This window comes from Enoplosus armatus, chromosome 17, assembly GCF_043641665.1.
Source record: "Enoplosus armatus isolate fEnoArm2 chromosome 17, fEnoArm2.hap1, whole genome shotgun sequence".
NCBI lineage: Eukaryota > Metazoa > Chordata > Actinopteri > Centrarchiformes > Enoplosidae > Enoplosus > Enoplosus armatus.
This window is the reverse complement of record NC_092196.1, coordinates 12,101,622-12,122,380: the sequence shown is the minus strand read 5'-3', so window position 1 is coordinate 12,122,380 and position 20,759 is coordinate 12,101,622. Positions and strand designations below refer to the sequence as shown.

Genomic DNA, 20,759 nt, shown 5'->3' with positions numbered 1-20,759 from the left:
ATCAAAAACATTGTATAGACATTAATGCTGTTTAAAAAAATGGGTATAATTTCCTCAGATCTCATGTCTCAATCCAGTAAATAATGCTTAGGAAGAGGAACATGCTGTTACAACTGCAGTGAGGCAGCAGTCTGCAGCAATCTCCTATACCCTCTGTGAGAGCACAAACACTAGAGGATTATGGAGCAAATATGATTGTCAAGTGTTGTTGCTGAATTGTGAGCACATTGCCGTGTATCCTTTTGGGTCCTAATAACTTGAATGTATGGACACATTAAATGTTAACATGTTCTCCAAAGATTGACCTGACTGTTACAAACATACATGTTTCAGTGTTTTTATTTTCCAAAATGTCTAAAAATTCAGTACATGGTAAAAACAAGTCACACTTTAAAAGAAATATTTGTAGATCTCAGTGGAGCCCAGACTCAGCTTGAAAGACAACAGAAATACTGAGGCAGATTTTCAAGATCAACTTAAAACATGACAAAAAACTCACATTTGCAGAAAAGAAAACACTTCTGCTTACTACATGCAGGCAGATGTTTATGTTGGCTACAACGCTGATTATTTTATTTCTGGTGAGTCCGTAATGTCTGAGAAAGAAGGAACTCCAGCTGATGTGGTGTCAGAGAATCTAAGAGATCACTTGGTATCAGGAGGCAGGAAACTATCTGGAGGAGTTAGAGCTGGAACGAGAGCGGTGACGCCTGCGACCAGGAGATCTGGAGCGAGAGCGGCGGCGTGCTGGGGACCGCCTCCTCGGAGAGCGGGACCTGCAAGGACAACAGTTTTTGTAAAACTCTTGTGGTGGGAAGAATGAGCATTCTTAACGGTCTGAATCAAAGAACATAAGCACATGGTCACGTAATGCACGGCAGTAGTCGTGTGAAATCAAATGCAGATGGACACAGTTAGACACTGAAACTCATTGAAATGTACCTTCTCCTCATGCGTGGTGGACTGCGACGCCACATAGGTGGTGGCGGGGGCATTCTGCGAGGGGGAGAAGGTCTGCGAGGTGGAGGACGGACTCGTTGAGCCAGCACTGCAGACGCAGTGATTTCCTGTCCGTCAATCTGACCTATCAATAACAAAGTAATCACAGAAAGTTATTAAACATGTATGCAGAGAGTAACCCTTCGATACAGAGGCACTGAAACAAACACTCTGGCCTACCTCCGTCCATGTGTTTGAGGGCTTTCTGGGCCTCGTCAGGAGTCTCAAACTCCACATAAGCGTAGCCCCTGGACAGGTGTGGGTGGTGCCTGTCCATTGGCATTTCGACCATTTTGATTTTTCCATAAGTGGAAAAGATCTCCTGGATGTGGTCCTGTGCAAAAAAAAGACATACAGCATGCTTATCAGAACAATGTTAACCATGTAGTGCCATAATCTCAAATCATGTTAAATCATATTCATGTGTTCTGTGATAAAAAAGCTTGACAATTTCTCAGCTGACCTTGGTGACATTCCTGGTCAGCCTCCCTAAGTGAACTTTAGTTGGTTTGGGGCTTGGGCTTCGTTTCCTTCTGTCCTTATCATCTCCCCTCTTCTGTGTTTTGGACCTTCAGAAGCACAAACAAAACATTGATTAACTTCATCAAGACTCAAACAAGTGAAAATACAAGACACCGCAGTGTATAAATATTGTGTAGCTGCATTCGATGAAGGGACTTACGCTGAGCGGGAGCGGCGGCGGTTGTCATGGCGTCTACGGCTGGGGCTGGGGGAGCCTGAGGAGCTGGAAGACGAGGAGGAACGAGAGCTTGAAGATCCAGAGCGGCTGGAACCAGATGAGCTGGATCCACTTGAGGAACCGGAGCTGGAACCAGAGCTGCTGCTAGAAGTAGAGCTAGATCTGGACCTGGACAAAAAAAAAAGTTAGGTCAGAAAATACACATATTTAAGACTGATTTTGTCATTAACATAAACACAAATAATAACATATAGAGGTAAAACAAACCTGCTGCTACTGCTGCCAGTAGAAGCACTGCGGCGCTTTCTTGCTTTATCCCGTCCTCTCTCCTTGTCTCCGTCCTTGGTACCAGTCTTTTCTTTGGCTCTGTCTTTAGTTTTTTCCTCCTCCTTCCGCTTTGTGGGTGATGGTGCCCTAAAGTCAGAGGCAAGCTGCTGTTACTTTGAGAACATATGCACTGTGAATGGCGTAGGGCTGCAACTAACAATCATTTTCGGTGTCAATCTGTAAACAACATTTTTTGATTAATCATTTAGTCTATAAAATGTCAGAAAATAGTGAAAATTGCTTGTCACAATGCGCAAAATTATGTCTTCAAATTTTTATTTTGTCCAAAACGGAAATATATTCAAAATACTGTGATAGAAAACAGGATTTGCTTCAGAAAAAACGTTTAGTTTGTACCAACAATTAGAGATTTTTGGCCGAATGACTAAAACGATTACTCAATTATCAAAATTGTTGGCCACCAATTTTCTGTCGACTAATCTAATAGTGCTTCAAAACCAGTGTAACTGTTGTTTCTTCAACACATGAACACGACCGAGAAATGTGCTTGTAGCAATAATTACCATAAAGGACTTAAAAATCAATAGGGAGTTAGTGACCGAAGAAACTAAGTTATTAAGAGTGTTAATTTATTGATGATAGTAAGCACAGACAGTAGCATACTGAGCAAATAGGAGGTCAACCGCCGCAATCTTTCATGAGATTACATGACTAACGTTATTTGCATTTTCAGCATTACGGCGGCTTCAATGCTATTGTACTGGGAGTGCATGTATAATTTAATATTACTACCGTTATCACTGAAAAATCTCAGACTAGTAAACTTTACTGCGAACAACTGTGCTCTCAGACAGAAATCCGCCGCCATTGATTTTCATTCAACCGACTCCTCAAAACAAGGAGGAGGGAACCACCGGGGCTGGTTTTTATCGCTTATTACACTATTCACTGATTTCACAAACGATTATAAAATTTAACGCACTTGTATATATTACAAAATATATGCTGGAATTCAAACAGGCTTGACTGCAATTCAATAAAAGGCTAAACTTACATGTTTCAAACGAGAAGATTTCGCTTCCACCACTTGCGGCCTGAGAAAACGTCGCTCGGTGATGACGACAAAACGGAAGTTACGTGTCCACCTGAGCGCCACTTACAACTCATTTGTTTATTTATGTTGTTGTCGATACAAATGTGAGTGTATGTGTGTATGACTACCCGTAGCTATGCAAGGACGACATGTTTCATCGTGGTACGTGAAATGATTTAACCGAATAGGAGAGAGCAATCGATCTTCCCTCTTGTCGACGAGGTTTCGCAAGGTTAGCGCTTCACTTACTGTACTGTGCTAGCTATAGCTGTTGTTGGTAGCTAACTAGCTCTGCTAACATCTGTGAGTTACAGATGAACTTAATACCAGGTCACTGCAGCGTATTCCTCCATCCGCGACGGTTTTTACCAATCCTGTATAACTATTTCTTATTCTGGACAAACACGTATTTATTAAGGCCTCGTTTTTACATGCGTGCATCAGTATATCATGTATAAGCTGAGTTCTACTGAGACACGTTGGTACTGTGTAAGTTCATAACAATAAGAGTGCTTCTCGATATAACATGATAAAATAATATGTTGTTATAACGAGAAAAGTGTCTTGTTACAACGGGAATAATATGAGAAAATCTTGTTATAACCTAATTACAATCCCGTGAGAAACTGAGCTGAGTTTTTTGTAATGTGGCAACAACACACTGCTCCATTACTGGTGTTTTCACTTACTAGAAGATGTCCACAGGGGCAGCACCTAGAGTCTCCCACAGTTCACATTGTTTTTTTTTTTTTTTATTACTCTTCTAGAGATTAACAACCAAACTCACAGAGTTTCTCCAGAGTGAGATACCATGGGCCGGCTTGATGATGCCGCCAAACACAAAGTGGTGGAGCTGCGTAAGGCTGGTCTAAGTTTCCGCAAGATCAAAGCTGTGCTGGAGCTGGAGAACATCAAGGTGTCCGCCCAGGCCATCTACCTGTTCCTGAGGGAGTTTCAAGGCAGGCCGCCAGGGAGGGTCAGACCTGTGGAGGCTGGAAGCAGTACATCACCAGCACAGGTGCAGCCTCGAGCCGGGGCAATGCAAGAGAGCTGGAGTAACATTCGTCTCCAAAACCTTCTGCGTGAGGCATCTCACCGTGCTGGCTTTACAGTAGCTGCAAACTTTGCCAAACAGACTTACACTAATCAAGATACTGGTGCAAAGCCATCTGGGTCTGGGGAGACCAGTGGAGGCAGCAGGTCAGAACAGCAACATGAGGGAGATAAGGAAGAAAATGACATCCAGATTGTTAGTGTCACCTCCCTTGCACAGAACAGCCAACGAAGAAGTCCCCAGTCAATGGTAACAAGGGCAGAGACGGGCGCTGTGTCTTCCACACTAACAGCTTCTGGAGCATTCATGAGGAGGAGGGTCACGTCTTCTCCAGCCACCAATTCAATGCTGGCAGCTCGAAAGAGGCTTTTGGATAAAGCGCTGTCACACAGGATGAAGGTACTTAAACATCATTTCTCCCATGTGTCACAATCCCAATTGTTGCACTTGTAATTATTGGGTACAATGGCACATATACTATGTAATTTGTCAAATACCATAAGAATCAAATCATCTTTCAGTCTTAACTTGCATACATTGCTTCTCAACAGTCATTCCACCAGGTGGCATCATTGTTGAGGAGAGATCACTTGAGCGTCCCAGGTGCTGATGTGAGGAGTACAGTGCCACAGCCACCTGAAACGTATGATCTGACCACTGAAAAGGTGAGCAAAGCTCAAACCTCACATGCCATAAATGATCTCAGCCTTTATTCACCTTTATGAATGATACAGTGTCACTTCTTGTGACCAGGCCACAGTACCTGTTAAGTCCGAGGTTATGTTTGTATGATGAATATTTTGCAGCAGTAGCTGGTACCAGGTAGTATTCCAGCATATGTCCATACCTGGTTCTGGGAGCCTTAGCTAAAGATATATTATAAGTAAGTTGTATGTTAATAAGATTGCATTCTAACTTTTCTGATATTGATACTGATATTTTTTTTATGTTGCACAGACTGTTATGGAAGGTCAGCCTGGAGGAGGCGGTGCCCCCAGACGTTTTCTCACACAGAGACCAGGTCTGTCTGTCCGTTCCCTTCACCCTCTCCCTCGGGTTGGCATTCGTCTTCCTAACCGGTCACCTTCACCTTTAACGTCCTCGGCTCCTGGGGTTGCCGTCATCCGTCTACAGACTCCTGGAAACCAGGGCACCACTCGCAGTGACGGAAACCCGAGTCCCCAGCAGGCAGTCCAGGACGCCGGAGGGAGAGGTGGACTGCAGGATCAGATTCAGACCCTGGGCTCTGAGGTGCACAGCTTGGGTCTGGCAGTGAAGATGCTGGTGGAGCAGCAGTGCCGCCTGGAAAGGGAGCAGGCGCAGCAGACACACATTCAGAAGCAGATCCTCAGCACTCTCCAGAGTTTCGCATCCCAACTGGGACGTTGTAGCAGTGTTCAACAGCAGCACAACAAAACTCCATCACCCTCTGATTTGCCAACAGCTTCTGCATCTACCTCCTTCAGCCAAGACACCTTCAACTTCAGTCAAGGCACGTACACTCAATGTAGCCAAACCCAGCCAAGCTACAACTCTTTAGAGAGTTTAGAGAATGTGGAGGCCTTTAAACTGCCAGGACTGAGCCCTTCAAGCATGAATGGGTTTCCACCATGTAGCAATGCTGAGAATCTCCCACTTAGTCACACTCCCCCTCAAACACAAGTGTATGCAGCTGCATACCCACAGCAAAACAGTCAAACACTCATGCCACCCTACACACAGTCCTATGTCTCTACATACAGCCAGTCACATTCTCAGACTTTCAGAGGATCTGAGAGTAAAACATCTGATTTCTCAAGCAGCTGTCCAGTGAGGACTCTCCAGGACTGCAGTGTGTCCACCCAGCCGGTGATGAACTCTAGCCACTCTTCACAGGATCAACAGATCAACATCATCAAAGTGGAAGGACCTTAGAGGGCTTCAGATGCCACAGTGTGTTTTGGGACCAGGGTTTGGATGTGCTTTTTTAAGAGTCACTGTACTTATGTAAGACACACACATTTTTACAATGAACATACTGTAGCATTTTTTAAATTAATTTATTAATTTATAAGTACATTTTAAGAGAATACAAACAGCAATAGAATTAAGGGATTACAATGCTTGAGTAATAATGTGTTAATGATTTGTCTTTACTATAGCCAGTGATTACAAAAGTAGAGAAAATGAGATGTCATTTTTTAACAACACTATTTTGTATCTATTATTTTTTTATAACTAGGACTGGCATTACAAACTGTTAGTTTTCATACCTCTATGATAACAAAATAAAGAGGTCGTTATGATCCAATGCATGTTCCCATTTCAATGTGTAAATCATCGTGTGCGTTGTTTTCCACAAAAGCATGTTCCATGATATTTTATCATTAAAAATGTTTTAGTTTGACGCTACAAAGTTGTGTTTACAACAAAAACAGTGAGATCAGCATGTTGACAGTGTACAACTGAAGCTTACAAAAGGTGCAGTTCATCTCATGACCTGCACTGGAGGAATGAAATGTAAGAGCTGTAGTTTAATCTACAAGCAGAACTACTACAACTAAACTAAACAAGATAAACTGAATATTACAATTAATTATACGCTTCATGTTTAATGACTAATCATTGTAAAATTTCAATTCTTCTCAGTGGAAGATGGCAGTGTCAGTTCAGTTGTTTCTCAGAGCTGATAGCACAGAGCTGATGAGGTGAAGGAGTTAGGGTGAAGCCCACAACTGGTGTCAGATCCAGTTCATCCTCTGTGACTCCAGGTGGAGGAGTGAAACGAAAGTTGTGCAGGAGGGAGGTGAAGAAGAGGAACAGCTCCATCCTGGCCAAACTCTCCCCTGCACAAACCCTTAAGCCTAAAACAAATCAACACATTTTCAAGTAAATTTGTTCTCTCAAATTTCTTGGTGGTAATCAACAAAATCACAATTACCTGCAGAAAATGGTAAAAAAGCCTCTCTCTTTCTAAATTTCCCTTCCTTATCGAGGAAGTGGGCTGGGTTGAAAGTGTAAGGCTTTTCCCATTCATCTTCATCTTGAAGAGCAGATGACAGCAGAACAAGCACTGGAGTCCCCTACAATATGTTGGAGATGATAACACGTTTTAAGATGGGATGTTTCTTGTGGTTCCAGAATTACTTAACAGTGCAAGTATGTTTTTAACCAGTATTAGGATGGCTGGAATCATAATTTATGGCTGTGCAAACGATAATATTGCAGCTAATTTTTAACACCACAGCTTCACCAGAAAACAAATCCAGCTTCATCCTCTGAATATAAATCTGAGTCACTACTGTGACAAACTAATTCACACTCAATATGGAAGGCTGTACATTAATTGCTAATAGATTATTAGCTCAAAGTTTGGAATTTGGGGAATGATATTTTACCATGTCACGCCCCAAAACACTCTAAATAAAGTCAGCAGTTTAAATATAATTGTGTTACAGACTTGGAGAGTCCTGTATCCGGACACCTCAGAGTGATCCCTCTTAGAAACACAGAAAGAAACACGTCCACTGCATATGGTGGATCCCAAGATTAATCAAATTTGTTAAGTTTAGTTTATCACTCACAATTTTCCAGACGCTCGTGGTTCCAAATAATTGAATTTGAACTTTAAGTGAATTAAAGTGTCTCACCATCCATACTAAGTGGACAAAGCACATCATACAACTCTGGTAGGAACACAGCATGTGAAGTACTTTGTTTTTAACAGTTGTTTTACCTTCTTGATGAAGTAGCCCTGGAACAAGACATCTCCGGAGGTGCGATGTAGAATTGTGGGGACAACATTGGCCATTCTCTGTATTTCATGAATGACAGCATCAGTGTACGGTAGGTTCTTCCTGTCCTCCATCTGAACCTGGCGGCTTCCTACCACCCTGCTCAGCTCCTCCTGGACCTGGTCTGGGAAATTAGAAATTAGAAAAATCTGATTAGCGTACAGCCATTTAAGAGGGTGCTGTAACATGAGCTTCCCATCAACTGTGTACCCTCTTGTTTTGAGCCATCTGCTATAGTCACTTCTTGGTCTTCAGGTCCAGATCCAATGATGGTCTTGTATATTGGCTGAACAGAACAGGTGATCGACAACATGGCTGATGAAATTCACACAAAGGGATCCTTTTCCTTGTATCCTGACTTTCATCACTGACCACTATCATGCAACGCTTAGTGGCCTCAGGCCGTCGGTTTTATGTAGGGCCCCAGTGCAGACCAGGCAATTTGGGGGCCAGCAAGATCGGTCCCCCAACAGGGCTCTACATGGGATGCCATTAAGGGTACAGTGAAGGTACAGTCTTTATCCACAGAATTTGCGTTGATAGGTGCTGGGCATTGTGGCATTGGCAACAGGTAAAGACGTGCCATGGGGTCAGGAGCCCCACATTGCAGTGGCGGTGTTTTGGAGGCATGGGGCCACCCAGAAAAATCATCTTCTCATCACTTCTCCCTCGTAGTCCGCTGTGCATACTCGATGCCTTGTACTGGGTAGATTATCAGCAACACACTCTTCATCCAATTTGCCCTGTTAAGGGCTATCTTCAGGTTTCCTGGCATGTCCAGGCAGATATATTTTAGACGACTGAGCACCTCAGACTAAGACTATCATCAGAGATGGGGTACCAACACGGTGGGTAGAGGCGGAGGTCCACAGCTTGGCTTTATCTGTCCAGTTGCAGAGGAGCTAATGTCATCAGCATAGACGCAGAGCCAGCCAGTTGAGCTGCTCCTCTGGCGCAGCTCAAAGATTCATTGAAAACGATTCATTGAATAGATTGGTTGGGGCAGGTTTGTGGTCATAGTTGTCTCACTTTGAAACTTTCAATAAATGTTTCATGAAATATGTCTCAGAAATTAAGTGTTCTTTGTGTTCCTTACCTTGAATTTTCGGGTACTTGGCCATGAACAGTAAGCCATATCTAATAGTAGATGACGTAGTGTCGGAGCCAGCAGTAAACAGGTTGACAACAGTCACCAGTAGGTTGTCTTCAGTGTAGTGAGACTTCATATTTCCAGATGCCTTACAAGCATTGAAACAATGAAAACGAGTGTCAGTAGTACAGTATTACTTTTGAAAGGAGTAGTCAACTTTAAAGATTGTGTACACTTTAGCAAACATGCAATATTATATTAGGATAATAGGCAGCTTCATATCTAGTACTTGTCACCACAAAGCAGTTCCATGTTGCATTGGGTGATTTACTAACTTTGTCATATGCATGAACCACTTGTTCATATGATTACACAAAATCTATTATAATATAATAATATAATCTATTATAGTTAATACCTGACTAGAAAGGCCTCCAAACCTAGCATGTGTACACTGTATATTTGTAAAGTTCAAGTTCAAAATTCCTTAATTTATTCTTTTGTGGTCCCCACTATAAATTAATTTTGTCCCCTTAACCTCTCACCTTTCTGTCACAATTCTCATGATGGAGAGGTGTAGGATTTCAGAGCACTGGCCCTTGAAAAGGTGTTTTGTTTTTTTTACAGTTAAGCACTGCTAGCTTAAGGTTGCAGCAAACTACGACAACTCCCGTTTTGTCTATATATTCATGTCATGTATGTCGGACCTGGAACAGGCAGTGTCATTTAGATGGAGGTTCTGCTTTATTATTTGTCGTTGTCAGAATAAATGTAGATCAACTCCAAAGAGATTCCGGTGTCACGGCATCTTCATTACTAACCAAGACAACACAGAAGCCCACCCCCTTTCTTTCTCATTTTTTTCTATGAAAAGGTTCACCTCATAGAGCTTTAAGGTTTGCCAATATAAAGCCAGTGTGAGGTCTTTACAGTAACTATTTAAATCTATGCTATTTCTTGTTTACCTCAAGGTCTTTCTTGTGGGCCAGAAAGGAATCCACCAAACCTCTGCACATCTGTGGATTAAGGGTGTCGTGTAAACCCTTGATCAACTCTGTCATTTGTCTCCTATTATCCAACGCACTCTTCATCAGTTGCTTTCGGGCTCCAAGCCATTTGAACAGCCTTGGAAAGTAGTTATATAACTGTTGAACAAACACATATATTAAACCAACTAACAAAGTGACATTATCTGCTTACTTATATGGGCTCACATGTGAACCTGTATATACAATACCTTTGATTATATAAAAGATAACTTATATGACATATGGCATACAGGAAATCACCTTATTGCTCGCTCCAGAGGAGATGGTACCTCCTGGTTCTCCTGCTACAATTCCTCTCCCTGTGCCTCAATCATTCACATTACTATTGTCCTTTTACAAATATTGACAGACTAACACATTCCCTCATATCTACACCTTTCCGAATGATCAACCTGAATGTCCTTGGAGGGACGGAAACTGTCCTGCTATGAGGTGAAAGTTCTAACCTGAACCACCACAACGACCTGTCCTCATGTGTACTCTGGTCATCTATAGAAGAACGACATCAACCTTTTACAGGCCAACTGAGTCAGCACTTGTTTGTGTCAGTATACTGTTACAATATGAAGCACTGCAATACCCGTACTGAAGCAGAGCCCAGGATTTGAGTGTTCTTATTAGCTCGATCCACCATAGACCTGAACTCTGGGTCATCATATTCAAATCTGTTGCCATAGACAATAGAACAGATGATATTGGAGACGGCACAGTTTACCAGCTGGGTGGTGTCAAAGGCTTTACCTGAGAGAGAAAAGGTTTAGTGGTGTCAGTGGCATAATTCCCCACAGCTTTGGATCGGCAGGTTAGTATTAGAGACTTTGCCTAAAGGTTTTATCACAACAAATTTAAAATGCCAAAAGTTGGTTACCATCTTTTTCTTTAATTACATCAATCAGGCGTTGACCCTCCACTGTGATTTTCTCTTCACATGCTTTTTTGCCCATTCCAAAGCCTTTCATGGTAGTCAACGCAAAACGCCTCATTTCTTTCCATGAGTCTCCATTGGCAAATACAATTCCTGCAGATAACAAAATATAAGTTGTTTGTAAATGAGCATAGTTTTTAAGTAGCACTTGACAAAAGTGTTAAAACAGAAAAATATATAAATATACTACACTAAATAGTTTTTGTTCCTCACCATGTGTTAATTTCAGGTCATCAATAATTGGGAAATGTTCTCTCTCTGAAAAATCCTCGTGCTTGACTAGAGCCTGCTTGATCATCTTGTGTCCTGCCAGCACCACCACTTTTTTGGGCCCAAAATGGACCGTAAATACCGGTCCATACTTCTTGGAGAGCTGAAATAAAGTCCATCAAATAGCTTGCAGGACAAAATGAAATACTATCAAATATACATACTTTGTCTATCCCTAAGGCAAATGAGTATTTATATCTAATTCAGTTCCACATATCATTTACTTACTTCATACAGCGTGCCGTGGGGAGACTTAAAACCCAGCTGCAGCAAATTCCCAAACACAAGCAGTGGTCTGGGTCCCGGAGGCTCCTTTCTTTGACGGTCAAAACTGAATAAAAATACATACAAAGCAAGTAGGATCCCAACAGTGGCCAGTATAGTGGTTGTACTGGGAGACTGCAAAAGGGATTCCATTACAGCCACACTTTCAAGCGTCACACAAGTCAGAGACAATATTTGCGTGGTCTACTCCTTCTTGAGCGTGTTTCATGTTGTGTGAGTATTGTGACTCACTCCAGGTGAAGGAGTGAAATGAAAATACCGAAGGAGACGGAAGAGCAGAAAGTGGATTTTCAGACTGGTTTAATTTAACCTCCTGGACTCAATTCTGCGTATGGGTCCTTTGGACTGTTATGCATGGGTCACTAACAGGCGGACCGCGGTCCGAGTCCGGACCCAGACGCCGTCTATACGGACCCGGACCTATAATCAATAAATTATTAATGGATTTTAAATTTTGACGGGGCGCTCCTATTCTAGTCGGCGCAGCTTTTCTAGTATTTGCGGCGCTGGTTTAGCGGCTGAAGAAACTCACAGTTACGCCAGCCCACGTGACGCTAGTCAGCCAATCAAATCTGTGCATTCCAGGCGCTAAACGTTGCGACTCTGAATACAGACAGACGAGAGAGGCGAGTGTCAGATAATAAGACGAGTGAACGACACCGGGAGAGAAGACACATTATTTATTGTGAAATTGGTGGAGACTGTTAAGTCAAGACGTGAAACACTTAACAAAGAAAAAGGAAAACTCAAGCTGCTGCTACACTTTATTTTGTTTTTCTAAAATTAAGCACTTTATTTTAAGATGCACAATTTTTCAAAAGCTATTTATTTTCTATATTTTATTTCTAAATGCAGCCCTTCTTTTTGTTAATGAGAGAAGAACATTATACATATCTACAGTATTATATATCTTTATAGTTCAATGTTAAGTGACAATAAATATGGTCAAAATGTTTTTGAATTGTACTTTCTTTATTTGATTTGACAGTCAGTTGTTGATTACATGCAGACATTGATACAACTACTAAGCTACTTCAATATATATCACACTAAATCACAACGCAAGTCAGACATTATGATGTTCCGGACCTTTGCTTGAGGAAATTGTCTCGAACTGGACCTCTTCGAACTTTAGTTGAATCCGAATCAGAATCAGAATCAGAAACTGTTTATTGCCAAGTAACATACATTACAAGGAATTTGCCGTGGTCTGAAGGTGCTATTGTTTCGATAACAAATAAGTAGAATATAAAAGGTAAAATAAGAATAAAAATAAAATTAAGATAAATAACAAACAGTGCAGTGACCAGAATAAAGTAATAAAGTAAAGTGTCCAGATAAATACCTCTGTTCTATACTATATATATATATATATATATATATATATATATAGTATACGGCCTGAGTATTATTGAGATCATGACAGCTTTACTCTAATTCCAAACACAGATGAACAAAGCTGCAGTAAAGTGGCCAGAACATTTTGTATCCTTCAGTACTGTTGTCCAGAGAATCCTGCTCTCCTAAAGATGAGGCCATTATATGAAATCCCATTAGTTTTTTGTTTTCTGTTGATCTCCAGTCTTTAATTACAAAAAATACTTAATTAAAGATGATGTATGCTAGAGGATAATCATATTAATTGTGAAGCCTGTGTTGAAAAGAGTGGTGTGTGGTCTCTTGAGATCCAGCTGCAACAGGTTACCAAGCAGGGGGAGAGGTTTAGGTCCTGGAGGCTCCCTTCTGTTTTCTTGGGAGCTGAAGGTGGCATAAAGGTGCAGGACCAGCAGGCCCACAATGACCGCCAGCAGGGAGACTGAAATGGAGGACTGGAAAAGATCATAATCCTATCATCATAATCCTAAAGTCACCTGGACGCTTCTCCTAACACAAACCTTCTCATAGAACAGTTTGTTCCTGTCCTTGCTTGGTCTTTGCACTTTGGTCACCCAAAGCAGAACATCATTAACTTTATGTTTGGAGCAATCTAGTGTGATCTGGGTTGTTGTTTGACGAACAATTTTGAACCAAACCCAGGAGTCGAGAGTTTTTACAAGCTCGCTCCACCATAGATCTGAAATCTGGGTCATCATATTCAAGCCTGTTGCTGTAGACAATAGAGCAGATGATACTGGAGACGGCATAGTTTACTGGCTGAATGGTGTCAAAGGCTTTACCTAAAAGAAAAAAAGTTTAGCGGTTTCTTTTGCTTAATTCTCCACAGTTAAATGTCAGTTACAGCATGGTTCAGTGGCGGATTCATATTAAAGACTGCCTAAAGAAAAAAAATCAAACAATTGAGGGTTTTGTCACAAACAAGCAAACCTAATGTAATGAAAATACATCAATCAGGCGTTGACTCTCTATGTTTTTCTCTTCACCTGCTTTTTTGCTTTTTTGTCCATTCCATCGTGCTTCAGGTTAGTCAATGCAAAGGTAAGTATCAACTTTAGTTCACATGCGCCGACTGTGCATGCAGCCTGTTACAGTCGCTCCTGTTTGTTTTACACCACAGACTTCAGCTACAGCACAGAGACCTGCCATCTTCAGAAGTTTTCTGATGACTCAGCAATAGTTGGATATATCAGTAAGGGTGATGAGGAGGAGTACAGGGCTGCTGTGGACAACTTTGTCACATGGTGCAAGCTGAACCACCTGCAGTTCAACGTGACAAAGACTAAGGAGCTGACTGTGGATCTGAGGAGGCCCAAGGTGACGATGACCCCTGTTTTCATCCAGGGGGCCAGTGTGGACATTGTAGAGGATTGCAAGTACCTGGGAGCTCAAAGATTCATTGAAAACGATTCATTGAATAGATTGGTTGGGGCAGGTTTGTGGTCATAGTTGTCTCACTTTGAAACTTTCAATAAATGTTTCATGAAATATGTCTCAGAAATTAAGTGTTCTTTGTGTTCCTTACCTTGAATTTTCGGGTACTTGGCCATGAACAGTAAGCCATATCTAATAGTAGATGACGTAGTGTCGGAGCCAGCAGTAAACAGGTTGACAACAGTCACCAGTAGGTTGTCTTCAGTGTAGTGAGACTTCATATTTCCAGATGCCTTACAAGCATTGAAACAATGAAAACGAGTGTCAGTAGTACAGTATTACTTTTGAAAGGAGTAGTCAACTTTAAAGATTGTGTACACTTTAGCAAACATGCAATATTATATTAGGATAATAGGCAGCTTCATATCTAGTACTTGTCACCACAAAGCAGTTCCATGTTGCATTGGGTGATTTACTAACTTTGTCATATGCATGAACCACTTGTTCATATGATTACACAAAATCTATTATAATATAATAATATAATCTATTATAGTTAATACCTGACTAGAAAGGCCTCCAAACCTAGCATGTGTACACTGTATATTTGTAAAGTTCAAGTTCAAAATTCCTTAATTTATTCTTTTGTGGTCCCCACTATAAATTAATTTTGTCCCCTTAACCTCTCACCTTTCTGTCACAATTCTCATGATGGAGAGGTGTAGGATTTCAGAGCACTGGCCCTTGAAAAGGTGTTTTGTTTTTTTTACAGTTAAGCACTGCTAGCTTAAGGTTGCAGCAAACTACGACAACTCCCGTTTTGTCTATATATTCATGTCATGTATGTCGGACCTGGAACAGGCAGTGTCATTTAGATGGAGGTTCTGCTTTATTATTTGTCGTTGTCAGAATAAATGTAGATCAACTCCAAAGAGATTCCGGTGTCACGGCATCTTCATTACTAACCAAGACAACACAGAAGCCCACCCCCCTTCTTTCTCATTTTTTTCTATGAAAAGGTTCACCTCATAGAGCTTTAAGGTTTGCCAATATAAAGCCAGTGTGAGGTCTTTACAGTAACTATTTAAATCTATGCTATTTCTTGTTTACCTCAAGGTCTTTCTTGTGGGCCAGAAAGGAATCCACCAAACCTCTGCACATCTGTGGATTAAGGGTGTCGTGTAAACCCTTGATCAACTCTGTCATTTGTCTCCTATTATCCAACGCACTCTTCATCAGTTGCTTTCGGGCTCCAAGCCATTTGAACAGCCTTGGAAAGTAGTTATATAACTGTTGAACAAACACATATATTAAACCAACTAACAAAGTGACATTATCTGCTTACTTATATGGGCTCACATGTGAACCTGTATATACAATACCTTTGATTATATAAAAGATAACTTATATGACATATGGCATACAGGAAATCACCTTATTGCTCGCTCCAGAGGAGATGGTACTTCCTGGTTCTCCTGCTACAATTCCTCTCCCTGTGCCTCAATCATTCACATTACTATTGTCCTTTTACAAATATTGACAGACTAACACATTCCCTCATATCTACACCTTTCCGAATGATCAACCTGAATGTCCTTGGAGGGACGGAAACTGTCCTGCTATGAGGTGAAAGTTCTAACCTGAACCACCACAACGACCTGTCCTCATGTGTACTCTGGTCATCTATAGAAGAACGACATCAACCTTTTACAGGCCAACTGAGTCAGCACTTGTTTGTGTCAGTATACTGTTACAATATGAAGCACTGCAATACCCGTACTGAAGCAGAGCCCAGGATTTGAGTGTTCTTATTAGCTCGATCCACCATAGACCTGAACTCTGGGTCATCATATTCAAATCTGTTGCCATAGACAATAGAACAGATGATATTGGAGACGGCACAGTTTACCAGCTGGGTGGTGTCAAAGGCTTTACCTGAGAGAGAAAAGGTTTAGTGGTGTCAGTGGCATAATTCCCCACAGCTTTGGATCGGCAGGTTAGTATTAGAGACTTTGCCTAAAGGTTTTATCACAACAAATTTAAAATGCCAAAAGTTGGTTACCATCTTTTTCTTTAATTACATCAATCAGGCGTTGACCCTCCACTGTGATTTTCTCTTCACATGCTTTTTTGCCCATTCCAAAGCCTTTCATGGTAGTCAACGCAAAACGCCTCATTTCTTTCCATGAGTCTCCATTGGCAAATACAATTCCTGCAGATAACAAAATATAAGTTGTTTGTAAATGAGCATAGTTTTTAAGTAGCACTTGACAAAAGTGTTAAAACAGAAAAATATATAAATATACTACACTAAATAGTTTTTGTTCCTCACCATGTGTTAATTTCAGGTCATCAATAATTGGGAAATGTTCTCTCTCTGAAAAATCCTCGTGCTTGACTAGAGCCTGCTTGATCATCTTGTGTCCTGCCAGCACCACCACTTTTTTGGGCCCAAAATGGACCGTAAATACCGGTCCATACTTCTTGGAGAGCTGAAATAAAGTCCATCAAATAGCTTGCAGGACAAAATGAAATACTATCAAATATACATACTTTGTCTATCCCTAAGGCAAATGAGTATTTATATCTAATTCAGTTCCACATATCATTTACTTACTTCATACAGCGTGCCGTGGGGAGACTTAAAACCCAGCTGCAGCAAATTCCCAAACACAAGCAGTGGTCTGGGTCCCGGAGGCTCCTTTCTTTGACGGTCAAAACTGAATAAAAATACATACAAAGCAAGTAGGATCCCAACAGTGGCCAGTATAGTGGTTGTACTGGGAGACTGCAAAAGGGATTCCATTACAGCCACACTTTCAAGCGTCACACAAGTCAGAGACAATATTTGCGTGGTCTACTCCTTCTTGAGCGTGTTTCATGTTGTGTGAGTATTGTGACTCACTCCAGGTGAAGGAGTGAAATGAAAATACCGAAGGAGACGGAAGAGCAGAAAGTGGATTTTCAGACTGGTTTAATTTAACCTCCTGGACTCAATTCTGTGTATGGGTCCTTTGGACTGTTATGCATGGGTCACTAACAGGCGGACCGCGGTCCGAGTCCGGACCCAGACGCCGTCTATACGGACCCGGACCTATAATCAATAAATTATTAATGGATTTTAAATTTTGACGGGGCGCTCCTATTCTAGTCGGCGCAGCTTTTCTAGTATTTGCGGCGCTGGTTTAGCGGCTGAAGAAACTCACAGTTACGCCAGCCCATGTGATGCTAGTCAGCCAATCAAATCTGTGCATTCCAGGCACTAAACGTTGCGACTCTGAATACAGACAGACGAGAGAGGCGAGTGTCAGATAATAAGACGAGTGAACGACACCGGGAGAGAAGACACATTATTTATTGTGAAATTGGTGGAGACTGTTAAGTCAAGACGTGAAACACTTAACAAAGAAAAAGGAAAACTCAAGCTGCTGCTACACTTTATTTTGTTTTTCTAAAATTAAGCACTTTATTTTAAGATGCACAATTTTTCAAAAGCTATTTATTTTCTATATTTTATTTCTAAATGCAGCCCTTCTTTTTGTTAATGAGAGAAGAACATTATACATATCTACAGTATTATATATCTTTATAGTTCAATGTTAAGTGACAATAAATATGGTCAAAATGTTTTTGAATTGTACTTTCTTTATTTGATTTGACAGTCAGTTGTTGATTACATGCAGACATTGATACAACTACTAAGCTACTTCAATATATATCACACTAAATCACAACGCAAGTCAGACATTATGATGTTCCGGACCTTTGCTTGAGGAAATTGTCTCGAACTGGACCTCTTCGAACTTTAGTTGAATCCGAATCAGAATCAGAATCAGAAACTGTTTATTGCCAAGTAACATACATTACAAGGAATTTGCCGTGGTCTGAAGGTGCTATTGTTTCGATAACAAATAAGTAGAATATAAAAGGTAAAATAAGAATAAAAATAAAATTAAGATAAATAACAAACAGTGCAGTGACCAGAATAAAGTAATAAAGTAAAGTGTCCAGATAAATACCTCTGTTCTATACTATATATATATATATATATATATATATATATACAGTATACGGCCTGAGTATTATTGAGATCATGACAGCTTTACTCTAATTCCAAACACAGATGAACAAAGCTGCAGTAAAGTGGCCAGAACATTTTGTATCCTTCAGTACTGTTGTCCAGAGAATCCTGCTCTCCTAAAGATGAGGCCATTATATGAAATCCCATTAGTTTTTTGTTTTCTGTTGATCTCCAGTCTTTAATTACAAAAAATACTTAATCAAAGATGATGTATGCTAGAGGATAATCATATTAATTGTGAAGCCTGTGTTGAAAAGAGTGGTGTGTGGTCTCTTGAGATCCAGCTGCAACAGGTTACCAAGCAGGGGGAGAGGTTTAGGTCCTGGAGGCTCCCTTCTGTTTTCTTGGGAGCTGAAGGTGGCATAAAGGTGCAGGACCAGCAGGCCCACAATGACCGCCAGCAGGGAGACTGAAATGGAGGACTGGAAAAGATCATAATCCTATCATCATAATCCTAAAGTCACCTGGACGCTTCTCCTAACACAAACCTTCTCATAGAACAGTTTGTTCCTGTCCTTGCTTGGTCTTTGCACTTTGGTCACCCAAAGCAGAACATCATTAACTTTATGTTTGGAGCAATCTAGTGTGATCTGGGTTGTTGTTTGACGAACAATTTTGAACCAAACCCAGGAGTCGAGAGTTTTTACAAGCTCGCTCCACCATAGATCTGAAATCTGGGTCATCATATTCAAGCCTGTTGCTGTAGACAATAGAGCAGATGATACTGGAGACGGCATAGTTTACTGGCTGAATGGTGTCAAAGGCTTTACCTAAAAGAAAAAAAGTTTAGCGGTTTCTTTTGCTTAATTCTCCACAGTTAAATGTCAGTTACAGCATGGTTCAGTGGCGGATTCATATTAAAGACTGCCTAAAGAAAAAAAATCAAACAATTGAGGGTTTTGTCACAAACAAGCAAACCTAATGTAATGAAAATACATCAATCAGGCGTTGACTCTCTATGTTTTTCTCTTCACCTGCTTTTTTGCTTTTTTGTCCATTCCATCGTGCTTCAGGTTAGTCAATGCAAAGGTAAGTATCAACTTTAGTTCACATGCGCCGACTGTGCATGCAGCCTGTTACAGTCGCTCCTGTTTGTTTTACACCACAGACTTCAGCTACAGCACAGAGACCTGCCATCTTCAGAAGTTTTCTGATGACTCAGCAATAGTTGGATATATCAGTAAGGGTGATGAGGAGGAGTACAGGGCTGCTGTGGACAACTTTGTCACATGGTGCCAGCTGAACCACCTGCAGTTCAACGTGACAAAGACTAAGGAGCTGACTGTGGATCTGAGGAGGCCCAAGGTGACGATGACCCCTGTTTTCATCCAGGGGGCCAGTGTGGACATTGTAGAGGATTACAAGTACCTGGGAGTTCACATTAACAATAAACTGGACTGGGCGAAGAACACTAATGCCCTCTACAAGAAGGGCCAGAGCCGTCTCTATTTTCTGAGGCAGCTGAGGTCCTTCAACAGCTGCCGGACTATGCTGAGGATGTTCTATGAGTCTGTGGTGGCCAGTGCTATCCTCTATGCTGTTGCATGCTGGGGCAGCACGCTGAGGGTGGCGGACTCCAACAGACTCAATAAATTGATCCGCAAGGCCAGTGACGTTGTGGGGGGGTGGAGCTGGACTCTCTGACGGTGGTGTCAGACAGGAGGATGCTGTCCAAGCTGCGGGTCATCTTGGACAATGTCTCACATCCTCTCCATAATGTACTGGTCAGTCAAAAGAGCACCTTCAGTGGGAGACTCATTCCTCCCAAATGTACAACAGAGAGCCACAGGAAATCATTCCTGCCTGTGGCCATCAAACTGTTCAACTCCTCCCTCTGAGTGTCAATAAACAGACTGGAAATCTTCTACATATACTACCTCACTATTACATATTCTTAAATGACAATACATACATATATATATATAAGTGCAAAGGTAAGTATAGGTAAGTATATATATACAGTCATGGAAAAAATTATTAGACCACCCTTGTTTTCTTCAATTTCTTGTTCATTTTAATGCCTGGTACCACTAAAGGTACATTTGTTTGGACAAATATAATGATAACAACAAAAATAGCTCATAAGAGTTTAATTTAAGAGCTGATATCTAACCATTTTCCATGGTTTTCTTGATAATAACCAAAATCACTTAAGTTCTTACATCAATAACTATGGCATTGTACTGCCAAAAACAGTGCTTTTAGGCATTCCATGTTTTCTTTTCTGTCTGTTTTAGTCACATGATACACACAGGAGTTAGTACTTGATTGCATAACCATTGTTTCTGATGACTGCAGCCATGCGTCTTGGCATGGTCTCCACCAGCTTCTGACATTGTTCTGCTGTCACAGCAGCCCATTCCTGTTGCACAAATTCAAACAA

At 41.2% G+C, this 20,759-nt stretch overlaps 2 protein-coding genes across 2 annotated transcripts; both read right to left on the bottom strand.

The window, feature by feature from the left end:
• Positions 1-323: 323 nt before the first annotated feature.
• Positions 324-3,091, bottom strand: LOC139300150 (RNA-binding protein with serine-rich domain 1-like). The gene is made up of 7 exons (XM_070923151.1): positions 3,042-3,091; positions 1,967-2,113; positions 1,682-1,867; positions 1,463-1,568; positions 1,180-1,333; positions 943-1,084; positions 324-776 (listed from the first exon to the last, which is right to left on the bottom strand). Coding segments are annotated over exons 1-7 (843 nt in total). The 5' UTR covers positions 3,044-3,091; the 3' UTR covers positions 324-670.
• Positions 3,092-6,777: 3,686 nt separating this feature from the next.
• LOC139299957 (cytochrome P450 2K1-like) lies at positions 6,778-20,063 on the bottom strand. Its single transcript, XM_070922917.1, has 15 exons — positions 20,022-20,063; positions 18,639-18,816; positions 16,628-16,801; positions 16,358-16,507; positions 16,070-16,230; positions 15,406-15,585; positions 13,196-13,355; positions 11,185-11,358; positions 10,915-11,064; positions 10,627-10,787; positions 9,963-10,142; positions 9,004-9,145; positions 7,850-8,031; positions 7,055-7,196; positions 6,778-6,977 (listed from the first exon to the last, which is right to left on the bottom strand). The coding sequence occupies exons 1-15, from the start codon at positions 20,061-20,063 to the stop codon at positions 6,778-6,780; spliced, it is 2,376 nt and encodes a 791-aa protein (XP_070779018.1).
• Between the last annotated feature and the right edge of the window lie 696 nt (positions 20,064-20,759).